General features: G+C 42.7%; 1 protein-coding gene across 1 annotated transcript; it reads left to right on the top strand.

Moving 5' to 3' along the window:
• The first annotated feature begins 212 nt into the window (after positions 1-212).
• Positions 213-26921, top strand: STMND1 (stathmin domain containing 1). The gene is made up of 5 exons (XM_003587737.6): positions 213-842; positions 8865-9030; positions 12750-12901; positions 20817-20948; positions 21645-26921. Exons 1-5 carry the CDS (start codon positions 762-764, stop codon positions 21927-21929), a joined length of 816 nt encoding a protein of 271 aa, XP_003587785.1. The 5' UTR covers positions 213-761; the 3' UTR covers positions 21930-26921.
• Positions 26922-27316: the final 395 nt, after the last annotated feature.

Genomic DNA, 27316 nt, shown 5'->3' with positions numbered 1-27316 from the left:
CCGTTTTGGGATGACACCATGTTAATTCTTTGAGAGAAATAGGTATTCATCCACTCTCTTTCCTTACAAGGCAACAGTTCATAAAAATGCCTCTTCCATAAAAAAGATTTGCATGACCCATTTCGCGGCTGCTGAGCTGTTTGTGATCCTAAAAGTCTGGTTTTCTTCACTGTGTGGGTTTCGGTTTGCGTCACCGTCCTCTCCGAGGTCGCCCCGCGCGACACTGCTCTGGGCCATCCAGGCCGCCTCCACCTCCCACCTGTCCTCCAGGGCTTCGGCGGACTGCACTCCTACGCCGCCTTCCTGCAGCCGCCTCCTACCCTCTCCTCGCGGTCTGTAACCCCAAAACCAACAGCTTGAGCCCCCGGCTCCGGCAGCAGGGGTAGGGGCGTGTCCCAAGGTGCTTTGGAAAAAATAAGACGTCCTCGAAGGATGCCAGCGCCTAGGATACTTTTAAAACGCACTTGGCGGGGCAGCGGGAGCTCTCCCTCACTCCTCTCTGGAGAGAGGGCTTCCCAGGTGTGCCTTAAATGCCTCCGATCTTGCAGTTTCCGGTTACAAAGGTCCCATCGCCGCGCAGGTCCCAGGTCCGCGTGATGTGGTTTATTGTGGCAACAGTTTCCTGGCGTCGAGCGCCTCCTGCCGAGCCCTGAAGCGCCCGAGGCTGGGGACAGCGGAGGCGCGGGGTCTGGGCGCTGGGCGCGCGGGGGGCGCCGCGCGCACGGGCAGCGAGGCCGCAGGAATCGCGCGCACCGCGCACGATGGGCTGCGGACCTTCCCAACCGGGTGAAGAAAGGAGACGCGTGCCCGCGCCCAGGAAGGGCTGGGAAGAGGGATTCAAGGTAAAAGCACACACACAAAACAGACAAACTGTACAGCCTCTTGCTTGGGAGGCCTGGCGAGTCCCACGCCCGGAGGCGGCTGGAGAGGGCCCTGCGGGCTATCAGAGCCCACCTGGTGGTTGAGCACTGGGCGGACCGGGAGGGAGCGGCTTGCTTCAGCGGGGATTTAATTGCCTTCTCAACCAGGACTCCTGTTGCTCCAGGCCTAGCTTTCGGGTTCACAAAGGTGGTCACACCCCCGGACCAGAGGCGGGACTAACGGGGACGACGGCGCGTTCTGCATGGAACTGGGCTTGTGGTGATGCTCCAGGGAAGATGAGACTTCCTGGGAGCCACCCTATATTATCAGCTTCCCTTATGGGAGTAAGACCCGGAGGAGACCTCCGTAGCCGTCTGGCTGAGCTCTCTTGCTTCTCACAAGAGGATCCCGAGGCCCAGGGAGGTGGACCACTTGCCAGAGGCTGTACAGCTTGTTTTGGGGGGACAGCCGGAGACAGTACAGAATTGTCAGGAGTCTCATTTTAGGACTCCACCCACACTCCCGTAATTCTTCTAGAGACACGATGGGGCATTTTACCCCCCGAGGGCATGGAGGAATGGGCTGGTGGAGGCAAAAATGAGGTCCATGATTCTTGACATCATCACTACCATCGCGAGACTTCCACAAAGAGAACTAGGAACCCACCAAGGTCCCTTCTAGAGGGATTATCCCAAGATCATATTGCTGCTGCTGCTGCTGCTAAGTCGCTTCAGTCGTGTCCGACTCTGTGCGACCCCATAGACGGCAGTCCACCAGGCTCCCCCGTCCCTGGGATTCTCCAGGCAAGAACACTGGAGTGGGTTGCCATTTCCTTCTCCAATGCATGGAAGTGAAAAGTGAAAGTGAAGTTGCTCAGTCCTGTCCGACTCTTAGCGACCCCATGGACTTCAGCCTATCAGGCTCCTCCATCCACGGGATTTTCCGGGCAAGAGTACTGGAGTGGGCTGCCATTGCCTTCTCCTCAGGGAAGTGTAGGCAACCCTATTAATAAATTTACCCAGACAATCCAATTTAAGCCCATACTGTCTGCTGCAAATCAAAATATAATGTCGCCCTTCCTATATTCCCTGATGGCTCAGTCGGTAAAGAGGCTGCCTGCATTGCAGGAGCCGGGGGTTCAATCCCTGGGTCTGGAAGATCCTCTGGAGAAGGAAATGGAAATCCACTCCAGTATTCTTGCTTGGAGAATCCCATGGACAGGTGGGCTACAGTCCATGGGGTCACAAAGAGTTTGACACGACTGAGTGGCTAACACACACACATTCCTTAAGGGCATGTTTGGAAATACAGTTTAAAGAGCAAACACTCTCTCAGCAGGCAGTGGGTAAGTCATTCTTCAGTATCAGTTACAACAGCTACCGTGTGTAAATACATCAGAAACAAACTGGACTTTAGAGGCTGGGACTCAAGCATGGTCCACGGGGGACTCCTGTGCCCAGATGCACACCTATTTCAGCACTGTTCTCTGCTTTCCATCCCAACTGCCACTGTCTGCTTTCAGGAAACCATTTCCTCTTACACTGGGCCTTTCTGCCTCTCTCATCACCACCCTAACCAGTCCGTCTTCCACACTGCCACCTGTCTTCCTGAGAAGAAGTTGCCTTTGTTGTGTAAAAGTTTACATTTGGTCTCATCAGTCTCTCTGATGTCATCCTCTCCTCAGCAGTCCCTTGCATTCGTCTGCCAAACCCAGAAGCTGCAGTGCCCCGTTCTTCCAGGCTTCATCACACTCTGTGCCTTTCCCCCATGCCATTCCCACTCCCTGGAATATCTTCCCTGGGCCCCATTCCTGGTCCTCCTGATGGACTCCTACCTGTCCCTCCACACTGAACCCGAGCTCCACTGCCCAAACACTGTGACGTTCCCTTATCCTGTCGTAGATGTTTGTTTAAAGCTCCTTCGCCCTCATAGATTTATGGGCTTCTTGGGAGCAATTTTGATCATCTTTGTTATTCATCACTGTTGGGGAATAACATTAAGAATACTTTATTTTTATCTTTTTCCCCCAAATATATTAATGTGACTTTAAAGTACTAATCCATTCTGTTTTTCCCTTTTTTGGTACAAAAATCTTTTAAAATTTATTTTTACTGGCATGATTACATAGAAGACTTCAGTAGAAGAAAATTTTCACTATTTGTGTTTGTTTTATGGCCATTATCATTTGTCCCATCTCATGGTTATTACTGAAAAATATATATATATATATATTTTTTATAGAGGAGGAGTGCTGAAAAGCAATCGTCTCCAAGTGTCAAGTACACTGGGTCCCTTTGGACCAAGCATTCCCAAGGCTGGGAGGAGTTCTGGGTTTCTTCCTGACCTTTCCTGGGTAAGACAGTCATTGCCCCTTGCTTGGATTTTTGTACAACACTCCAAACTAGTCTCCCTGGGTGCTTCCTTCACAACCAGCTTCCACCTGCCCTGCGGCTCCAATCTTCCACGTGACCTCCACGTGGAAGGGATCATTCTAAAATAAAATCTGATTATGTGCATTCTCTGCTGGAAAAAAGTCACTGACCCACTAGGTAGGCATATCCACCGATGGTCAAGAGTGTGACTACCTAGGTTTGATTTCTGGATTCACCACTTGTCAGCTGTGTGACTTGGGTCCAGTTATTTGACCTCTCTGTGCCCTGGCTTCCTTCTCTGTAAAATGAAAGTAGTGATAGTTATTTTGTAGAGTTGCTGGGAGGAATAAATGAATTCAGTTCACATTAAGTGCTCATACCAAAGCTTGGCACAGGATAAGCACTTAATATTAGTCATTGCAATCACTGTTATTACAATTATTGGTTATTACACTCACTAATAATGATAGTTATTGTAATTGCTGTTATCACAACTATTTATGTGAGAAAAAACGCAAAGTTCTTAGCACACCTTACCAGCCACCCTCAAGCTGATGCTGGTCAAATGCCCCAGTGTCATCTCTCCCTGCTCCCCTGTTCTAATCAAACCTCACCACGGGTTCCCCAACCCCATTTTGTTCCTACTCTGTATCTTTGCCCCCACAGCCTCTTTCCTTCAGCTCTACCTCTACATCTTCCTGGACCACAGAGAGAGATACCCCCAGGTTTCAAGATGACTCAAGACCAGTCTTCTCCATAACCCTCCCCCTCCCCCCATGCTGGCAGAGTGAAACTCATACCTTCTCCCATCATATTTCAAAACATTTATTGTGCTTATTTATTTCCATGCTAGCCTCCCATCCTAAGCTATTACTGAAGAAAAGAACTGTTTTTTGTCTCTTAGTCTCCAGTGCTCACTACAGTGTCTGATGCAAAGCAGACATTAATGAATGTTTTGGGGTGACTGCATGTAAAGCTGATGCTGACATGAGCTCCTCAGATTTCTTCACCTCTTCTTGTCTCCTAGGAGCATAACTGAACTAATGATAGTCAGCAAGGAGGAAATTCGATATTAAAATGACCTGAAAATAGAGTCAGACTTGACTCTCTTTCCCTACTCCCAACATTTGACTTTGGAAATCCAATCTGGGAAAAAATATAATTATTAACTAAATACTCTCTGGCTATCAGAACAGTACTTTTTTTACCTTCATAAATGCACAGGGCTTGAGAGTTCCCTAGTTACGCAGTGTCTTTTAAATGAGATGAACACGTTTGCTTGCCTGAAATATTTATGTTTCTTAGCAGCTTGACTTTAAAATATTCTGAATCAAACTTCTTGAGATCTGCCTGCTGACTTTCTGTTCACTGTACCTTTAGTGGCAAGAAGACATGGTAATAAAATAATACATAATAAAGAAAGCATGGGGAACTGTTCTTAGAAGAAATGCTCTTCTTCCATGTGATCAACTCAAAGTTCCTTGCCTTATATAAAAGGAGAGAGACTAGATTGGAATAGATGATTTCTGAATATCCTTTGCAGTTTTCCCCTAAACTTTGACAGGAAAATTGTTTGTCATCAGTAAACGGAGTTAACTTTTTAAAGTGCATTTTTTAAAAAAAGTTATATTTCTAGTTGTTTTTGATTCAGTTCAGTTCAGTTGCTCAGTCGCGTCTGACTTTGCGACCCCATGACCCCATGGACTGCAGCACGCCAGGCTTCCCTGTCCATCACCAACTCCCAGAGCTTGCTCAAACTCATGTCCATCAAGTCGGTGATGCCATCCAAACATCTCATCCTCTGTCATCCCCTTCTCCTCCTGCCTTCAATCTTGCCCAGCATCAGAGTATTTTCCAATGAGTCAATTCTTCACATCAGGTGGCCAGAGTAATGGAGCTTCAGCTTCAGCATCAGTCCTTCCAATGAATATTCAGGATAATGTTTTTGGAGGGTTGCTATTTATTATTATGTTTATTTGAAGTAAACTACAGAGAATCAAATTGTAATGAGAAAAATTCTTCCTATATGTTTACAGACAAATACATTCATCAGTCATCTGCCAATAATTTGATTTAGGAAGGTTTCAGCTCCAGGGAACTGTGACAGATGACTCTTCTTCCAAACTGTTCATCAGATTTGTTTCCACAAAGCGTTAGAAGATAACATATAATGCCATCAGACCAACCAACCAACAAACAAAACACCTTCTATAGTTAAAAATAGTACCTTTCTTGGGATGCTGATAATGCCCATGTAGAGCTGTTACTTTGGAATTCACAGCTTTTCACTTCTGTCTCACATTGGTAGATTTTTATCCCAAGACAGTGAAGCATAAAATAAAATTGATACAAAATATGAAAACGTTGATTCTGTACTTCTGCTACAACTTCATCTCAAGGACAAAATAAAACCTTCTACCCACCTCCCCACCCCCATACCATCACAGTTGGACTTCTCATTGGTGTAAAAATATAAACTCTGCATGCATAGACAGACCAGGAAAACTGTCTACACCATATCCCCATGAGGCATAGATCTAATTAATTTGTAAATATCTCTCGTCTTTGAACTACATCTTTTCTCAAGTCTAGATTATGAAATTGGGTGTTAAAACTTCCAGAATGTGTTGCACATAGATAAGATATTTGAAAGACATCGTTAGTTTGCAAAAGAGAAAAACCTTAAATTTCTGCTCTAGAAACTGAAGGCTGTTGGTATATGTTCTTTTATGCTGGAAGATTGTGTTTCATTGGCTACAATTTGAGTTTTGGTCACTGACAGAGCTTGAAGGCAGACTGTATTTAAATAAGCATAAATGGGAAAGATTCTTGCTCAGGCCTGGATGAGCTGCTTTGATGAAACAATTGGGAGGTTGTGTGGAATTTAAATCTACTCTGACTTGTAGTTGACAGATATCTTTGTGAATATCCACGTGTTCAACTAAAAACATTCAAACTTGCTCTCAGTTCCAATGTGGGCATTTTGTTTGTTTTGTTGTTGTTGCTGTTAAATCAGTTCCCCATTTCAGGATCTCCCCTGGGAAATCTTAAATGACAAAATTAGTCCCCATGCATAACTCCATGCTTTGCTAGGTTCAAAAACCGATGAATCTGTGAAACAAAAGGAACTTGTAAAAAATATCTGTTTTACTATCACTTCATAGATTGGGTTTTAATAGCTCATTTGGCAAGAGGAGCAAGAATGGTGGATATAATCTTTACCTTCAATGTGAACTGTGAGCCCCTTAAAGATAAACATCAGACAGGGTCTCCTTTTCCTGTTACCTGAAATATAAATATAATATGAGATATGTATACCTATAGCTATGTATATATATTTCATATAACAAAGGAAAAGGAGGCCCTCTCTGATAAAATATGACTGTTATTATATAATAACATAGCATGGAAAATGTTATATGTAAAGACTATTTTCCTGGGTCAGCTTACTATTCAGGGACTGTATGCACAATAACTAAGTCTGAGAAGAAAGAGATGAAGAGACAAAGAGAAAAGCCTATAGTTGTTCTCACCCTCTATCTTTGCGCTGAGTCGTATTTCAGGACTGTTGAGTTTTTGTTTGCTTACTTCTTTGTTTGTTCAGTTGGTTGGTTTATCATATTTTCTCATGTAGTTCTGAACCACAGAACTAATTAGGTCTCAACATAATGAACTGATATTGGTTTAGCTGGAGTGATTGTGTTCTGTAAACAGGATGATAAGCAATGCGAGTCTCCCTACTAACAGAACATACAAGAATGGCTAATAGAATTACGAGAACCTGAGGATGACAGGGGCCCTCAACCTATCAATGGTGGTTCCTCCTTAACCTCTGAGGGAGCTTTGGAATGCTTCCAGAAAGTGGTCAGATGGACTCAACTATTTTAAATTGTTTTTTTGATTTGTTTTTTGTTTTTATTGTGAAAGTACCAAGAGCCAACTCACTGGAAAAGATCCTGATGCTGGGAAAGATTGAGGGCATGAGGAGAAGAGGGAAACGGAGGAGGAGATGGTTGGATGACATCATTGACTTGATGGACATGAATTTGAGCAAACTCCAGAAGATAGTGAAGGACAGGGTAGCCTGGCGTGCTGCAGTCCATGGGTTCACAAAGAATCCAACGTGACTGAGGGACTAAACAACAGTAATCAAGAGTTTTATGCCGATGTCCTGGCTTCTTATTCTTTTCCTAGAGGGAATGTTTTCTGCTTGGTCCCTAGAGTCATAATTTAGAGCCAGAAGGGGCCTCCCTCCTTTAAACTAAAGCTCTGAGAAGGTCTGTTATCCCTCCTTTCTAATATTTTGGGGCCCACTCTTTCCCCCACTTCCAGGGCCAGGGTCCCAGTTCCTGTTTAAATCCCATCTCACCTGGACAGTTGCAGTCCTCATACTGGTCACCCCGTTTTGTCCCTTCCTTCCCTCTACTCCTGCCGTGGGTGCTAACCCAAGAGTGGTTTTTCTAAAAATCACACCTGATCACTTTATTTTATGTAGAAAAAGCCTACAAAGGATTCTTGTTGCCTTCAAAACAAAATGGCACGTGTCTACTTGTCACAAAAGACTTTCCCACCTGAGCAGCTACCACTTTCTACATCAGTCTATTTCTGCTTAACTGGAATAACTCAAGTTTCTGAGCACGCCGTGTTGTCTCACACCCCACCGTCCTGTGTACTTTTCCTGTGTCTAGAATGACCTTTCCCTTTCCATCCTGGGACTTCGGGTTTCTCTGGTGGCTCAGTGGTAAAGAGTCTGCCTGCAATGCAGGAGACCTGGGTTCGATCCCTGGGTTAGGAAAATCCCCTGGAGAAGGAAGTGGCAACCCACTCCAGTATTCTTGCCTGGGAAATCCCATGAGCAGAGGAGCCTGGCAGGCTACAGTCCATCGGGTTGCAAAGGATTCGGACTAAACAACAAGTGGAAGCTCCTTCATAAAGACCCAACTCAAGCATCTTCTCACTGACATTTTCTTTGATTTTCCCAGCGTCTAGAGCTGCATTTCTTGGCTGCTGGCACTGCAGCATCTTGAACTGTGTCCTGCTTCTGACGTCACATCACCATCTCCCTCTCTGTAGTCATATCTTCTTCTGCCTCCCTCTTCTAAGGACACCTGTGATTACTTTCAGAGCTCCCTGGATAACCAGGATACTCCTGCTATCATAAAGTCCTTAATTTAGTCACACCCGAGAAGTCTCTTTTGCCTTAAAAGTTCACATCGACAGGTTGCTGGGTACTATTCAGCCTCCCACAGATAACCAATTGACTAAGTATTCATAAAGCAGACCCTGCGACATTTTCATTTTCCAAGAAACCATTTTCTGGGACTTCTCTTGGTGCAGTGGCTAAAACTCCATGCTCTGAATGCAGAGGGCCTGGGTTCAATCCCTGGTCAGGGCACTAGATCCCACATGCCACAGCTAAGACTTCAACTGCCGCAACTAAAGATCCTGCATGCCACAATGAAGATTTAAGATCCCACGCGCCGCACCTAAAACCAGGTGCAAACAAATAAATAAATAAAAATACGTTTAAAAAACAAAGAATTGTATATCAACTGTACTTCCAAAAACTTTTAAAAAAGAAGCCATTTTCTAAGAAGTCTTGACTGTCACAAAGCTATTCCCTTTTCACAGGCTGATGTCGGCGTGGCTCATAGACCCCAGATCGAAACTTCACTTCCTGAGGATGCAATGGGCAGCCCTGGAGACCTGGACAAGCAGGCCCACTTGGGAAGCTTACCTGGAACTATTCCAGAAAGTTTCCCATCTCCTAGTGAAAGAAACGGAAGACTAAATTCAGGTAACATCCCTGTGCGTGTTGATCTCTGTAACACACTGTTTCTCTGAATACATTTTATAATGTGTGTTTGGGGACTCGCATCACTGCTTCTTGTGTTCCAGATAGTGCTTCAAGTGATAAGGTCCCATCACCAAGACATTAGGAGTTAGCCTTAGGTCTTCATTATGTGAGTAATACTAACCATTACTTACTCACATCATGAGTTAATAAGATACTAAAAATTTTGTTGATGACATAATTAAAACTTTCTTTTTTACTTAAAACTAAAAGCCTTAGGACTTGCCTGGTGGTCCAGTGGCTAAGACTCTGAACTCCCAGTGCAAGGGGCCTAGGTGCGATCCCTCGTCAGGGAGCTAGATCCCACGTGCTGTAACTAAGCTGCAGGCTGCATCGAAGGTGGAAGCTCCCACGTGCCGCATCTAAGACCCGGCACAGCCTGATTAATCGTTAACTCAAAAACTAAGAGCTCCTATTAGTGGTTGCATAAGGCCTTGGGAATAGGAGTTGCCCGGGCTGCAGTCCACGGGGTCACTAAGAGTCGGACATGACTGAGCGACTTCACTTTCACTTTTCACTTTCATGCATTGGAGAAGGAAATGGCAACCCACTCCAGTGTTCTTGCCTGGAGAATCCCAGGGACGGGGGAGCCTGGTGGGCTGCCATCTATGGGGTTGCACAGAGTCGGACACGACTGAAGCGATTTAGCAGCAGCAGCAGCAGGCTTTAGTTAAATTCCTCAAAACTCCCACCATACTAACATCTTTCTAAGGCAAAGTTCTACATTTAAAAAATTTGTAAAACCTACATCAAACTATTTCTCCTGTCTCTCCCCATTCAAAGCTATCAGCAGATGTATAGTAAAAGTATCTTCCGAAACATCAAAGACATAATTTTGACCTAGTGTGTTCTTTAGAAACTGTTAGTGGGCCTTTTTTTTTTTTAATGGTGTGTTTTCACTTTACTTGAGCTACCTTCTGGTGTTAAGAGATTTATTTATATTTCTTCAGCTTTTAAAACAAATTGAACTTATCAGAACTCCAAGGAAGAGTACTCTCTTTTATTCGAAGGGGAAAGCTTTCATTTCATTCCTCATTCCCGTAGTTTCTTTGCTAGGAACCAGTTAGAGTTGGAAAATAGATTGGATAGTAAGTGATATTCTTTTACTTGGACTTTTGTGGCAACTTGGGTTATGACAAACCTCCTTTCTTTAATGCCCATTTTATTTATCTTTTAAACTGAAGCATAGTTGATTTACAATACGGTATTAGTCTTAGGAGTACAGCATAGGGATTCAGTATTTTTACAGATTATATATGCCATTAAAACTTATTACAAGATAATGGCTATAATTCCCTGGGCTATAAAATACATCTTAGTTGCTTATCTGCTTTATGCATAGTAGACTATCTCTTCATCACCTACCTCTATCTTGCGCCTACTCTTTTCCTTCTCGCCTTTGGTAACCACTAGTGTCTCTTCTATATCTGTGAGTCTGCTTCTGTTTTGCATATACATTTGTTTGTTATTTTTTAGATTCCACGTATAAGTGGTATTGTATAGTCTGTGTCTTTCTGTGTCTGATATTGCATTAAGCATAATATTCGCTAAGTCCATCACAAGTTTCACATTGCTCCTCGTCTTGTGCTTCTGACAGGGTGTAGCATGACCTCTAAGGATGAGGGAGGGGTAGGGGGAGCAGGGAAGAGATGCCCCCCCTCACCCTCAGTGTTGGGCCAGCACATGTATTTTTTCTCTCTGATAATTCTGTTGATGAGAATCCCTCCTAGACTGCAATACGAATACTCGCTATCGTGTTAACATACTACAGATCGTCAGGAGGATGGGGACCTGGGTGCCTCTGGACAGGCAGTCCTGCCATCTGTATACACTGTTGAGAGCAGTGTGGGGAGGGAGGCCCCAGGGAAGCAGGAGAGAGACCAGCGGGGGAGGGGCTGAGGCACAAGAGCAGGTGTTTTCAAAATGCAGTACTAATTTGTTTTCAGGGAAGGGCTTCCCACAGGATGAATAAGAACCAGTGCCCTGAGCCTTTTATTTGTTCTCACCCCAGTTTCCTCTGGGACTTCCCAGGTGGCGCAGTGATAAAGAATCCACCTGCCAAGGCAGGAGACACTGAAGACGTGAGTTTGATCCCTGGAGTGGGAAGATTCTCCTGGAGAAGGAAGTGGCGATCCACTCCTGTTTCCTTGCCTGGGAAATCCCATGGACAGAGGAGCCTGGGGGCTACAGTCCATGGGGTCGCAGAGTCAGACACGACTGCAGCAACTTAGTGTGTATGCAGTTTCCTCTCTGTCTCCTCTCTGCATCCCTGCTCTTCACAGCTACAGAGTATATTTGTTAAAAATTTCAAGAAGGTTAATATTCTTAAGTGAGGGACATCTGGTTTGTGTGTGTGTACATCTGGGGGTTTTTCCTATCTTCCCATTACAAATTCATGAAAACTGTCTTCGTTAAACCGTGATGTTAGAAATTTTTATGAAAAGACTTCATCCACTGGATGGAAAGAGCTTCTTAAAACACAAGAGAGCTCACTTCTTTCATTTTTTTTTAAGTGTCAGTGGCTGCTGCTGCTGCAGCTAAGTCAACTTCAGTCGTGTCCAACTCTGTGCGACCCCATAGACGGCAGCCCACCAGGCTCCCCCGTCCCTGGGATTCTCCAGGCAAGAACACTGGAGTGGGTTGCCATTTCCTTCTCCAATGCATGAAAGTGAAAAGTGAAAGTGAAGTCGCTCAGTCGGGTCCAACTCTTAGCGACCCCATGGACTGCAGCCTCCCAGGCTCCTCCGTCCATGGGATTTTCCAGGCAAGAGTACTGGAGTGGGGTGCCATTGACTAGAGACTATTTATTTAATTTATTTTGGCTGTGCTGTGCAGCATACAGTATCCTGACCAGGAATCGAACCCGTGCCCCCTGCACTGGGAGCATGGAGTCTTAACCCCTGGGCCACCAGGGAAGTCCTGAGAGCTCATTTCCAAGGACCCCTCCTGGCACCTTTATTTTATGAGGTTGTGAAAATGGGATGCTTCCTTGCTTCCTTATATAATTGGGTGATGTGTAATGGGGCGGTCCCTCTCATTAGTGCTCCCCTAGAAACTGTTTCTGTGCCATTTTTAGAATCACTGATAAAAACTTGGCTACCACTTGACTCCAATCCTGATTTGGTTCAAAGACTCTTTTCAAAAAGGCATGCTTTTACTTATGTAGATTTAGCAGATGGCGTAATTGTAAACTCAGGGTTGCAGAACTAGAAGTCTCTTGGCAACATCACGCTGTTTATCTTTTGTATACAAAGCATAGAAACCAAACTGCAACTCATGAGAGTCACTGAAAGACTATCTCGTTTGTGCCTGTGGTTTAGCTTCATAATTATTGCACAGAACCCATGTAATCGTACCCAAGTGTATATGTGTTGTTACAACAAAAGTGTAGTATATAGCAGCACATGAAAGACTTTTTTGTAATGTTAATATTCCAACCTGCTAAGTAAACATTATATTATGTTGATGTGTATCCTCTGTAAGAACATTAAGGATTTGAACTTCAAAGGATTATAAAGATTTGTAATAGAAACATATTTGGGTACAAGTGTTGAGACTAAGAATTAATTATTTAGCATGATTTATAAGGCATGTAATTAGCATTTGATTGATAAAATCATTGTGCTTAAATTTCACTGTCTCTTTTTCTTTCCCTTTGGAAGACCTAGTGATCAATGGATTAATCCATAAACCCCAACCCTTAGAGAATCGAGAGCGACAAAAGTCATCAGACATTCTGGAGGAGTTAATTGTCCAAGGAATAATACAGAGCCACAGCAAAGTATTTAGAAATGGAGAATCATATGATGTCATGGCAAGTAATTTTTAATTAACACTAACTTATAGGAAAAATGAGCTTTCCAGGTGGCTTGGTGCTGAAGAATCTGCCTGCCAGTGCAGGAGACTCAAGAGACTCAGGTTCGATCCCTGGGTCAGGAAGATCCCCTGGAAAATAATAATCTACTCTAGTATTCTGGTGTCCATGGGGTTGCAAAGAGTCAGACACGACTGAGCGACTTCACTTTCACTTTCTAGTATTCTTGCTGGGAAAATTCCAAGGACAGAGGAATCTGGTGGGCTACAGTCCATGGGGTCGCAAAGAGCTGGACATGACTGAGTGACTCAGCATGCCCTACATAGTTAAAGATAGCAACAGGATATGACTGATTACGAGTTATTTTTTCCAGCAATATGCATCTTAGTGTCACAATACAGATTATACTATAGCATTTATCTAAGCCCGTTTTTTCCTCTCATTAACTCCCTCACCCCTCCACGCACCATCCTTCTCTATGGATTCAGAAATTGCCTGATCATTAATGATTAATGAATCCAATAAACATATCTTGGGTTTTACCAAACTTGAAACCTAAGACCCACTTAATAAAATGCCTTCCTTCTTTCAGCAATTTTTATTAAACATTACCTCTGTATCAGGTATGTGACTATAGAACTAAATGCTGGCTTATCCAATAAGAAAATAGGCCTAAATACCAAAGCTAAAGCAGATATGCTTATCACTTATATACACACCTAGGGGTCAATCATGAGGAAATGAAATGATAAAAATTGTTATACCCTATTTTTCTTTGTCAATTCATCTTAATCAATCATTGTTTTTCTGTAGTGTGAGCAGTTCGTTTTAGCCTGATTTTAACTGATTGTGGTCAAAGTCTTGAGTCCTTCACTTTTTAATAAGTTCTTTGTAAACCTGTGGTGAGGATAGCAGGCTTGGTGTTGTTTTGCTTAGTTCTCTTGTTTGTTTGGGTTTCTTTTTAAGCCACTGCTCCCGGCAGTACCTGTAATCCTAAAGCATAGACAGAGGAAAAAAGAAGATAAAAAGAAGAAATAACACAGAAAAGGGGCCTAAGGGAAAATGAATAGGGAAGAAAAGAATGAAACTGAAATGATGGAAATTAAGGCCTGAAATTATATCAAAGCCGCCTCAGTGGTGGCCAGTCTCCTGTGTTGTAGGGAAAACAATCAATAGGGGATAAAAAGATTCATTATTGAAGTCAAGTTCGCCACCTAGACTAAGTCACTTAGTGTTTCAATAAAGGTAATTTCCTTCTCTGTGTGTGGGACTTGCTGAGAACTCATGAATAAAAGCCAACATGGTATTTTCTTTTGAAGAAGGCAAAAATAGGTGCTACAGAAAGTATTCAGCGAAAGGAAGGAGATTGTTAAGGCTTATGAATGATATCATCAAGCTGCCAATAATAAGAGGAAGTGAGGGAAGATAAAAATGGACCATATGATGGAAAAACTGATGCCAACACAATGACAATTTACATTTGTATAAGGCCAGCTATCAGGATACAGGGCATTTTGGAGTACCTTATCCTACTTTCCTTTGGAGAAGGAAATGGCAACCCCCTCCAGTGTCCTTGGAGAATCCCAGGGACGGGGGAGCCTGGTGGGCAGCCGTCTATGGGGTCGCACAGAGTCAGACATGACTGAAGCAACGTAGCAGCAGCAGCAGCAGCAGCAGCATCTTACTTCAAAGTACTAAAAAATGATGTGTCTTTAATATGAAAAAGGCTAGAAGAGATTTTTTTCTTGTAGATGAATCTCGGGAATCAGAAAATAAAAAGTGGATCAAAAAAAAAAAAGACAGGAGAGCCATCTGGAGGAAGATAGATTGTGTGGACATTCAGTAACTAAGCAATGCCTTCTGAAGAGAAATGCTACTGTCCCTTGATGCTCACACCAGTGGGAGTAGCATTAAAATATTTTTCAGTGATTCCAATGCCAGAGATGAATGAATTCAGACTCAGACCTCACTAGGGCATCAGCAAGGTTAATTAATATAAGCTACATCATGAAAGAAACGTATCTATCAAAAAATGAAAACTACAGGCTTGGCTTTCAATAACATCATTAAGAGCGCCAAAGATGAAGGCTGCGTTTGTATTCGTATTATGCAGACATGGAATGGTGGTGGAGCATAGTCGGAGTGTTCTCAGAAGGATTTAAATGTGACAGGACTTCAGAGGTAGGCAAGAATAACACAGTTTGTGTGTTATTTTTTTGGTTTGGAATTGGGCCAAGATGTCCAACAAAAGCCAGATTTGCAACAGGCCAGAACAGTAATGCATCTTATTACCTAGCACAGTCCTTAACCTGAACATTCGCATCACCCAGGAAGCTTTCAGAACTCCTGAGGCCAGTGGCAAAGGCTGGGCCCCAGAATGTGGTGCTTTTGAAAGCTCCCAGGGTCCTCCTGAGCAGCCCAGGCTGAGAAGTACTGCCCTGAAGTGTCAATAAAAATGTACACCAAGCCCTCACATTCATGATCAAGCTGGGAAGGGTTAAAGCTTTCGAAACTAAAATTCCCCCATTCACCCTGAAAGAAAGTCCTAAAATATTCCAGAAAATAGAGCATCTGTTCACTAGAGGACTAAGACGGTTCCTAGGAAGCGTACGGAAATGAAGAGATAGAATTGCTCAGGGTCACGGGTGAAGTCTCTTTCAATTCACGTGTAGCTGAGAACGTGTATGTTAGACACCAGAGATCTTGAATATCTGGGGGAAAGTTATAAGGCCAATGCAAAAAGATGAGAATGAATATCGAAGGACTGAAAAGGGAACCGTATTAAGAATGAAAATATCATGAGACAGTTAATACTTTTAACTAAGAAACAAAGAGCCAAAGGAAACAAAAGGGGGATAGTCCAAAAAGAAAGCAATGTTAGTGTCAGTAGGTACTACAATAGGTTGGATTCAGACATGTAAACACCATTCTTCACTGGGGACTTTAAAAAAAAGCTTTAAATGAAATATTATGAGAAAAAAAAATCAGAACAGTAAATGTGAGAATACTTAAAAATAAGACTTCTTAAATAGACCAATAGTTACTTAAATATAAGGGAATTTATGACGTAGATCTGTCCCCATCTTAGCTAGGTTGTTATCTTTAATTCTGTCATCCTTTAGAGTGAAATAGAATAAAGGATGCTGAAAAGGGGACTCCCCTATGACCTAGTCTCTTTCTAGAAGTCCACAGCTGTGTCTTTGTCCAGGGGTCCCCATTGTCTTTTTGTTTGTTGGTTTGGCTGCTCCATATGGCACATGGGATCTTAGTTCCCCAACCAGGGATGGAGCTCCTGCCCCCTGTGTTGGAAGTGCAGAGTCTTAACCGCTGGACCACCAGGGAAGTACCCCCTGTCGTCTTTTTTCTCAATTTTTTTCATCATCTGCTTTTTAGCCAGTACTATGTCCGTTCCTGGATAACCCGCCTGAAAGCATATTCATACTAATAGGCGTTACGTTCACTCAGAATTATAATGATATGTAAGAAATACAATGTTAAGAAGCTAAATTATCAGACCAAGTGAATCGTCCAGTACGTTTTAAAACATTCTCATAAGACTCCAGTGACTGTATTATAAATGTAAATTGGTTTTATGTACACATGTAAATATGTATATGGCTTGGTACAGATCTCTTTAAAGAGATGGGATCAGCTCTCATTTATCCACATAGGTATTATCCACTTGTTGTTGTTTAGTCACTAAGTCAACCAGTCAATCCTAAAAGAAGTCAGTACTGAATATGCATTAGAAGGACTGATGCTGAAGCTGAAACTCCAATACTCTGGCCATCTGATGAGAACTGACTCACTGGAAAAGACCCTGATGCTGGGAAGGATTGAAGGCAGGAGGAGAAGGGGACAACAGAGGATGAGATGGTTGGATGGCATTACCAACTCAATGGACATGAGTTTGAGAACACTCCAGGAGTTGGTGATGGACAGGGAAGCCTGGAGTGCTGCAGTTCATGGGGTTGCAAAGAATCGGATACGACTGAACTGACTGAACTGAGTCTCTAAGTGATGTCTGATTCTTTGCAACCCCAGAGGAACCCCACCAGGCTCCTCTGTCCATGGAAATTCCCAGGCAAGTATCTGGAGTGGGTTGCCATTTCCTTCTCCAGGGGATCTTCCTGACCCAGGGGATCAAACCCAAGTCTCCTGAATTGTCAGGCAGATTCTCTACCACTGAGCTACCAGGGAAACCCATTATCCACTTAAGATTCTTTTATCCCAAACTCATTTCTCCCATCCTGGGTTTCCCTGCACAAGACTCTCAATCCTCTGTTGAGTCCTCCTATCTCTGATCCAAGATGATTCCCATTCAAGCCAACTCCTGTCCTTGATAACTTTCAATACTGTTAGGGAATTTGTTGACAATATATCAGAGTTTCTAACATTGTTGAACCGCATGGGGAGTTTTTTTTAAGAGGGAGGAAGTTGACCAGATAAAGACAAAATAATGGCAGTTCACGCTCAGAATGACTGTCTTGGAGGTTTTAACAACGAGCAGGAATGACAGATCTCTTCTGAGAATCTGCCTTACTCTAAGCACAAGACTCTCACTAAGAGAGTATAGCCAAAGTAAGTTTATTTGTCGGTCAATAGTTAACTAGAAACGTGCTGAGGGTACCAGAAGTAATGTATACAAGGTAGGTTGGCTAGAAACAAGACCCCTCAACTTATTACAGCGTCTTTGGGCGTGCAATCCCCTGCTGCTGCTCGTAAAGAAAACAGTTGATCTAACAACTTCTACAGCTTTTGAAGTTGATTTTTTTGTATGGTTTCTATGGGTAGCTCTCTAGGTATAACATGTTCATATAATGCTATCATTTTTGATAAATGGTACAAAATGATAGTTGATAACGCCTGACTTAATAAAATCCAGTGGTAAAGAATACAGATAGATTTTCTCAGGGCTTTGAAGGCTTTTCTTTAAAATGTCAAACTCAAGAAAGGACAGGGGTTGCCCAGGTAGGATTAACCTCCACAAGGGGTAGGAAGCACATGGTTTCTTAAGAGTCATTTTTGGATAAAGCTACAGGAAGAGTCCACCCAAACTGGAAAGCCCAAGTTCTCTGAAAACTGTTGATCTCATCACTTAAATCAAGGTTCAGATCCTGTGTAAGCCTGAAGGAACCTTTGTTTATTGGATTTTAGATGACTGTATCATATTCTCCTTAGCCCTCTCTGAGTGAATGTCCCTAAAAAAACTATCTTCTCCTAATTTTACAGTCTCTCTAACTGAGCCCCCATAGCAAGCATATCTGTCTTTTAAGCAGATGGCTTTGGACAGCAGGGAGCCTAAAAGCCAATGGTCATAAAAAAATAAAACAAGGGTGGGGGAGGGGAACTTGCTTTGACAAACATCTCCCAGTTTTCCTGCAGTGCACAATTTCTCACCACATAAAACTGTCTGAAGGCTGCAACTGAGCCAAAACTTTAATAAATGTTTTCCCTCTAAAAGGCTTTCCAAGAATCATAGATATTAAAGCTGGAAGGAACCTTAGCCGTCCTCAGCAGATTGCAAAGCAGCGTCTACGGTATAATTTTGAGAAAAGTGAGTCCAGAGAGACGAACTGCTTTGTGTCAGGTCACCCAACGGGTAGCAGTGGTAGACCCGGGATGAAATAAAGTCCAGGACCCCTGCCTGCTGGCCCCCAAGCTTCTGAATCTCATTTGTCCCCTTCTTGACAAGTACTGGGTTTGGTGTGATTCCGTGTGCTGTCATTGAACAAAGTCCATGCTTTCACTGAATGAAAAGCAATCACCGTTTATCGAGTGGCTATTGCATACTTTGCTTTTAAAAAAACAAAGACTGTGAAATGTGTATTACCAAACCTATTTTACAAATGAGGAAGGGAAAGCCTACAGAGTTTACGAGTTTGCACAAAGCCACACCGTGACTGAGCCAGGATTCAAACCCGAGGCTGCGCGAGTCTGGGTCTGGTGCTCTTCCCGCTGTGCTGAACTGTCTCTCTTTGTGTGATTTATCTTCTCAGTAACTACCATCTTGCAATCTGAAGACACAGTCTTTTAGATATGAAAATGAATATCAATAGCTCCTTTGTCTTTAAAAGTCTTTAGAGAAATTAACTAGAACTATACACAGGGGTACTACCTAGTCTGGAGATACTGTGGATTCAGTTTCAGGCTACTGCGATAAAGCAAGTTAGTGTGTTAGCTGCTTAGTTGTGCCCAACTTGTTGTGATTCTACGGATTGCAGCCTGCCAGACTCCTCTGTTCATGGAACTCTCCAGGCAAGAATACTGGAGTGGGTTGTATATAGTATAATTTCATTGAGTGGTTGAACATGACAGATGCACTGTGAATATATTAATATATGTATATAGATACATGGGCATGGGGCTTCCCTGGTGGCTCAGACGGTAAAGAATCTGCCTGCAATGCAGGAGACCCAGATTCGACACCTGGGTTGAGAAGATCCCCTGAAGAAGGGAATGGCAATATGAGCATAGAGAATATCTGGAAAGACCCACACCAAACTCTTTAAAATAGTTTATGCTGATGAATGCATTCAAGGCCCAGCTGGTTAACAGAGGATTCAGTTCAGCTCAGTTCAGTTCAGTTGCTCAGTCATGTCCAACTCTTTGCGACCCCATGAATCGCAGCATGCCAGGCTTCCCTGTCCATCACCAACTCCCGGAGTTTACTCAAACTCATGTCCATCAAGTTGGGGATGCCATCCAACCATCTTATCCTCTGTCGTCCCCTTCTCCTCCTGCCTTCAATCTTTCCCAGCATCAGGGTCTTTTCCAATAAGTCAGTTCTTCGCAGTAGGTGGCTAGAGTTTTGGAGTTTCAGCTTCAGCATCAGTCCTTCCAATGAATATTCAGGACTGATTTCCTTTAGGATGGACTGGTTGGATTCCCCTAAACAGAGGATTGGGGGACTATTTATGTATCATTTTAATTTTTCATAACCAAGGTATATTATTTTTAAAAACTAAACTTTCTTTGCAAACCCTTTACAACAGTTTAACCTTTTTTAATAACTAGAAATTATAATCAAAGTCATTATCACTGCTCTAAACTATATAAAGGATGGCCAGTCATAGGAGATGTGCATGCGTGCTAAGTCACTTCAGTCCTGTCCAACTCTTTGCGACCCATGGACTGTAGCCCACCAGGCTTCTCTCCATGGGATTCTCCAGGCAAGAATACTGGAGTGGGTTGCCATGCCCTCCTCCAGGGGATCTTCCTGACCCAGGGATAGAACCCATGTCTCTTATGTCTCCTGCATTGGCAGGCAGTTCTTTACCACTGGCGCCACCTGGGAAGCCCTCATAGTAAATAGTATGGGTTTTTTTGTTTTTTTTTTTTTCCTGTTGTCATGAAACATGTGGAAAGAACCAACAGCAAAGCCCAGTGCAGAGCAGAGTTGCTGTATCAGTGATTGTTAAGCCTCTCCTCCATAAGACCGAAAGTTCTAACACTAATCTCAATCCCAAATGAAAGTCTTTTGTTGCTTGTGGAATATTAAAAATCATGGGGTTTAACTTTTTACCTTGAATTACAAATGCATCCAGCATTCATTTGCCACCTTTTCCCATCTTGTTTGTGTTCTTCGGATTTTTTTTCCTTCTTATCAGCCCTCTTCCATCTCTGCATTTTTGTTTTTTGGGTTTTTTTTTTTTTTTAATAACAGTTTGTTTTTTTCCTAGACATCCAATAGATATGTTTTCTTTAGGAATTAGTTCTGTTGTTACCAGGAATTAAGTCTTTAGGAGTGAGTTCAGTTTTTACCAGTTTTCACATAATTGTTTTTAAAATCTATCCAAAAATCTGTTTAGATTTTTGGACTAACACCTTAAACAATGTTTATTCACTCTCTCTTGCCTTTCTCTTTGCCAGTGAATACACTTGTCTGTCCATTTAAAAAAGTGTCTTCCTCCAGGTGAGCACTACTGAGAAGCCACTGAGAAAGCCACCAGCCAGGCTGAAAAAACTTAAAGTCAAGAAGGAAGGAAAAGATTTCACGATGAAGGACATAGAAGAGAAGATGCAGGCAGTGGAGGCGTGCAGGAAGGTAGCCCAGCTCTCACGTGAGGGGCGCTGCTCTGAATGAGTGCATCCTCTCTAATTGGCAGCTTTCAGACAAATTGCACGGATTGTATTAATTCTTTTAGTGATCTCTATGCTTCCCATGCTGTATACTTAATTTTTTAAAGTTCTCTTTGTGTGGTGAAGAAATGAAGCACCATCTTGAATTTGATCAAATTACAGCTTCATCCATAAAGCCTAAGGAAGCAATATCTAGTTCTGAGAATTAAGTATGATATTTTCTTCCTATTAAAAAAAGAGAGAGAAACATCAGTTGGGGCCCCGGGTGGCAGAAGGTCTCGGTTGGAGGATGGGAGCTGAGCGGAGGCTGTGCAGACCTCAGACAACGCCTGCAGCATTCACACACACATGGTCCCCATCACCCTCTGTCTGCCATTATTTTGGGAACCAACCTTCATGGCTTTGGTCTGATAGCCTTTACCTGCGTGTCTCTTGTTGGCCTCCCAAAGAGCAAGGACTAGACCATAGCTCCTTGAGAGTGTCTGGAGGGTATGGGGGGTGGGGGGAAGGGTCTGTCTCCTTCAATAGTAATTCCTCAACCTCTGTTGAATAACTGCATAATGAAATAGAGAAGCCAGGAATGTTCGTTACAGGCAGTATTAATGAGAACTTGGAGAGAGTTACTTGGACTCTTTTTTCACCCTTTAACTCTGCTTTTCAGACTAAAGAAGAAGAAATAAGAAAAAGGCTACAGAGTGACCGACTTCCGGCCCCAGCCCATCATTCAGATTCAGCTGAACTGGTTGGGGAGGACATTGTGTTTGCAAAAGGACTCAAAACCGTAAGTTGTGCCGAATTTGAACCGTCTGACCTGCAGGAAGGAAAACTGCTGAAAAGGAAGAAGAGTACAAGTGAAACTACCTCTGACGATAGAAACTACAGTTACGAAAATATCGGGGCTGTGGAGTCAGACGCATCCTACAACCAAGCGGACGGCGTATTCTGATAAAACGTAAGCCATTTTATGTGAATTTCAGGAAAAGGCATCCATTTCCCCAGGTGTGACATTCTTAGTCTGTCTCCGGTTTTCTTTGACGGCCTGACCCCCTCACCCCCTGGGACGTGCCTTGGGCTTTAGGAATGATTGTGAGAGCTGCCTGGGCTGGAGCTCAGTTGAGTCGGCTAAACGGCTAGTCTGGCTTTCAAAAAAAATAAATAAAAGGAAAATTTGCCCAACTTTGGTTTTATAAAGTTGTTGTTCTCCTTAAGTGTGGCTTCAAACATCGTGAAAATGCCTTTCATTTGTGAGCACCTTTCAGCTTCCGTTAATGTATTTGTGACAAATAAAATCCTTCTTTGTGGTTCCTGCCCCTTGGCTGTGTCTACCCTCTGAGGGTCCTTTAAGACAAATTATATGGATTTGTGTTAAGTATTTTCATGGTCTGTATGCTTCATATGCTGTATGTTTAGGTGTGGGTTTGTTTTTTTTTTTTCCTTTTAATTCTGTGTTGTGATGAAAGCAAAATTCTAATGGTGGCTAAATTACACTTCATTCATAAAATTTAAGAAAGCAACACCCAATTCTCAGAATTAAGTGACGTATGGAATTTTCTTCATGTGAGAAAAGAAAAACTTTAATTGGAGCTGGTGGGGGAGGAGGTCCTGCGCCTGACTTCCCTGAGGAGTTTCCTGGCCCTCATCTTCCTGGAATTACACTGTGGTTCTTCTGTTTCCTCACCACCCTCGTCCAATCAGTTGTCAGGTCCTATGAGTCTACATTATATGAAGCTCTCTTGTATCCATGTTTATACTCTCTCCCGTCATTACCTAGTTCAGACCATCTGACCATCATTCAGCTAGATTACTACAATCGTCTTTCTTTTTCCAATGGTCTTGAGAAATGGAATATTCCTGCCATATCTGTAAACAAGGATATCACAGTCATCAGACTGTGACACTCAGCCCTGCAGCGTGAGTCGATGAGCCCTGAGGGATTCAGGTAGGAAAGCCTACGTGCCATCTATCAGCCATAAGATTGCAGCCACTCCCTACGATGAGCCCTGAGGAAACTCAGGATCTGAAAATACAGGAAGGGGCCCCAGATAGCTGAGGTGGATATCAAAGGCATGATTTCAGTGAGCCCAGACTCTTGAATCTTCCCATACATAGAAAAGTACTAAATTCCTTAACTTGACACATCTAGTTTCTTTAATTAACAGTGATCTTTTGATGTTCCAAACTACCTGCCCTTTATTGTAAAACTCTTATATATCCTAGCTCCTCTTCTTGGAGCCTCGGAGGAGTTTCTCAAGCTATCTGAAATGCTGTCTCCTGGGCTACAGTCCTCATCTGTCCCAAATAAAACTTAACTCTCAACTCTCACATTGTGCAATTTTTTTCTGATAGTAAAAGAAGTCTGACTTTTTTATACTGAAAAAAGTCTTTTCAGTATTTATTCAATGGTCTTCTGCTGAAACCCTTTTTTGGTTCCCTTTCATGATCAAGGTAGAGTCCAGACTTCTTTTTCTGACTGGTAAGACCCTCCGCTTTCATAATTCACTTCTGCTGAATTTCTGCTTCTTCAAACTTCACACACTCCCTAGTCTCTGGGCCTTTGTGCTGTTCCCTCCTTCCTCTCTCCCCATCTCACGGCTTTACTTGACTAATACCCTCTTGTTTCTCCCGTCTCCATTCAGACACCACTTCCTCTGATGCCCCTGGTCTCGGTTGATGGCCCTCTCTCATAGTTGCCCTTTGGTATTCCGGGTTACTCAGTGTCACACCTGCCACCTCTGTAGGAATTGGCTGATGCATGTCCGTCTTCCCCACCAGACGTGTCAGTTCTAACAGGGCAGAGGATGGGTTCATCTTGACCTCGGTTGCGGTTTTGTACCTTGGAAAGTGACTAGCACATGATATATGCTGTGTAAATATTTCTTCAGTGGGTGAGTCATTACACCCTCCTCCAAGAGCCGGAGGAGAGCCCAGGAGATGGCTGGGGAATCATGGCTGGGGGCAGTGCTGACTTGAGCAGAAGACCACTGGGTACCTCCTGTTTGTACATTCCCTTTGGGATGGTGTAATGGATACCACATCTTCCTACAGCCTGTAGGACCGAGGACTCCTTAAGCTGATGTATGGTGGTGCTGGTGGGGAGGCTTCTTTCAAAACTCATTTCAGAACCAAAACCTTTGAGAATCAGAGTCTACTTCTTACAAGGGTACCTTGGAAAGCCCTGTAGGCTCCCTGTGCCTCTTTTGTGAAAGTGTTAGTCTTTCAGTCATGTTCAACTTTTTTCGACCTCATGGACTGTAGACCGCCAGACTCTTCTGACCATGGGATTTTCCAGGTAAGAATACTGAAGTGGGTTGCCATTCCCTTCTCCAGGTGATCTTCCCAACCCAGGGATTGAACCCAGGTCTCCCGCATTGCAGGCAGATTCTTTACTTCCTGATCCACCTTACTTTATATGTTAATTTGTAATCACCCTTTTCAGAGTTGTACCAGATGAAATATTGTGTTTTAAAGTACTGTGCAAGCTAGAATATGTCAATATTTATAGCATATTATTGACATAAAATCCTATGTGGGAAACATGATGTTTTTCATCTGTCCATGGGTTTTTCTACAGAGATGATCTTGCGGTGACATGTGCCAATCCCAATCATGTGAAATATAAAAGTAGCTAATGATTGACTACTATAAAATCATTGTGCTAGGACACTTTGGAAGAGTTGGAGTATCATTCAGACCTATGCAAAGAATAAAATTTAATTGACTAAAAATACATTCAATGCAAATTTACAGTAACTGTTGAAAGTTAAATCAATCTTCAAATTTGCTAAATACCAAAATAATACTTTCCCTTGAAATCTTATGCTTGTGCCTATGCTATGTATAGGCATGTTTATTGAGCTAAAATAAATGTAATTATAGGGCTTCCCCGGTGGCTCAGTGCTAAAGAGTCCGCCTGCCAGTGCAATAGACACAGGTTCGATCCCTGAACCGGGAGGATCCCACATGCCACAGAGCCACTCAGCCCATGCACCACAACTATTGAGCCTGTGCTCTAGAGCTGGGGAGCCGCAACTACTGAAGCCCGAGCACCCTAGAGCCTGTGCTCAGCAACAAGAGACACCAGTGCAATGAGAAGCCAGAGCACCACAATTCGAGAAGAGCCCCCGCTCGCAGCACCTAAAGAAAAGCTCGAGCAGCCGTGAAGACCCAACACAGTCCCAAAATAATAATAATAAATAAGTGAATAAAATTATTTTTAAAATATATACAATATAGATGTGAGCATTATCGTTGATATCCTGGCTTGAAACCTCTCTCTATATAGTTAAACATGCCAAGGAGTAAGACACCCTAGATGATAAGCCACATATTTTCTTAGCAAGACCTTTCATTTTAACAGCATGGAAAGAGAGAGATGCAATGAGTTACCTGGATACTGGGTATAGCCCTAAAACTCTAGATATGTGTTGTGTGTGCGCTCAGCCACATCTGACTCTTTGTGACCCCATGGACTCTAGCCCGCCAGGCTCTTCTGTCCAAGGAATTCTCCAGGCATGACTATTGGAGCAGTTTGTCATTTCCTTCTCCAGGGGATCTTCCTGACCCAGGGATTGAACCCGTGTCTTGCATTTCCTGCACTGACAGGCAGATTCTTTACCACTGTGCCACCTGGGAAGCCCAAAAACTTTAGGCATGTTACTACTCATGAAACCGTCTGATGGTTTAGGGAAGAAGCGAAGGAGGTTCAGAGGCTGTAAGTCCTTCCTGCCTTCCCAGAGCCACAAGCATCAGCAGGACACGAGGTTTGTGTTTGAACCCACTCTGCCTCCAGTAAGCCACCAACCCCATCCCTGCAAAATTTAAAAAACGAACAAAGCAAAACTAACCACTTCAAATGTAAACATGACTTTTTACCAGGATCAACTTTCTTTCTTTTTTAAAGATGATTCATACTAAACAGTAAGGACTGAGCTTTCTAAAATATAGTCTCTAGGAATAATGTTAATTATCTCTACTGAAGTAACATAATTGGTTTTTTCATTCTTATAACGAAGTTCTGAACAATCACCAGGGTATTTCAGTTAAAACCAAACCACAACCTTCAGAAGTTATGAGTCAGGAAGGTGAGATTAGGCAAATGTCTTAATAATAATTTTAATTGAGGGCAGCTGAAAAATGCCTGTATTGATTTCCTTGTGAAAGATGGCCTTGCTGTATCTAATAGAAAGTACTTTGATATCTAGCAAAAAATCCTCCAGTTTTTTCTGGGAGAAAAAAAACTTGTGATAATTTATGTTTATTTAAAATAATGTATAAAAGGTGTATTTAAAATATTTCACATGTATTTAAAATATACACGATGTAAGACTGTTAGCAAAAGTACTTTTGTAATCACAAGGACAAAAATAGAATTTCTCATAGGGTGTTGCTATGGTGACTACTAGTAATTTATGACTGTGCCGATTTCTGTGTTTGTTATTTCATTATCAGTAAACAGCTAGTATTTGAGGGAGTAATTATATAGTAAATGCCACATACTAAAGATGTTTAAGGCTGCAGTGTGTCAGCGGACAGATCACTTTTGCATCCACATAAGCTATATATGCAAACTTTCTTGTAGGATGGTGGAATGTTTGTCTCAGGAGATCAATAAAGGCATTATTTTAAAACAAACTGTGGGAGATAACCGTTATGGTCTCTCTGTCACTCCTATCTTCTTCTTATAAATAATACCCACCTCTTTGTTTTTGTTTTTCTAAATCCCATAAGGATTTATGTTATAGGCAATATGCACTGAAAAACATAGGAATCAAAAAATACCAAGAATCCAACATTTTTCCCTCCTATCAAGAAAACTACTAGAAATATTTGACTGTATGGACTTCAATTTTTATTTCCTGCCGTAAATGGACTCATACAACATAAACTGTTTTGTAACTTGCATTTTTCAACTCAGAAGTACAATATCTTTTCATGTAAATAAATCTACTCCCACTGTATCATTCTGAATGATGTAACATTGTGTAGTTTCCCTGTTATGTGTTTAGGGACTCTCATCCCTAAAGATGATCATAAACACATTTCTGTTTCTGTTTTCTGGCAAGTTGGCAAGTAAAATAATTTGAACATTGCTCATTTAACAGCAACCTACACCACTGGGAGGGCAGACAGCTGCTTGCTCACCCAGGACCCTGCTTCCTATTGTCCTTATTCTTGGTCACTGCCCCTCAGAGGGCAGAAGATCCGTCTTGCAAATTCACCTCAAGATTCTCACCCTGTCCAGGAAGCTGCATTCCCCTTATCACAGTTAGCATTCTGCACACTGAGATCTCAAGTATGCTTGAAAAGTCCAAGAGATAAAACATTTCAAAAAGG

Source organism: Bos taurus, chromosome 23 (assembly GCF_002263795.3).
Source record: "Bos taurus isolate L1 Dominette 01449 registration number 42190680 breed Hereford chromosome 23, ARS-UCD2.0, whole genome shotgun sequence".
Classification (NCBI taxonomy): domain Eukaryota; kingdom Metazoa; phylum Chordata; class Mammalia; order Artiodactyla; family Bovidae; genus Bos; species Bos taurus.
The sequence above is the reverse complement of the archived record's forward strand: the minus strand, read 5'-3'. Positions and strand labels throughout refer to the sequence as shown.

Excerpts from the sequence above, each read along its gene's own strand:
- STMND1 (XM_003587737.6), top strand. The coding sequence starts at position 762 with ATGGGCTGCGGACCTTCCCAACCGGGTGAAGAAAGGAGACGCGTGCCC. Across the intron at positions 9,031-12,749 it reads AAACGGAAGACTAAATTCAG|ACCTAGTGATCAATGGATTA; the intron begins GTAACATCCCTG and ends TCCCTTTGGAAG. Across the intron at positions 12,902-20,816 it reads GAGAATCATATGATGTCATG|GTGAGCACTACTGAGAAGCC; the intron begins GCAAGTAATTTT and ends GTCTTCCTCCAG.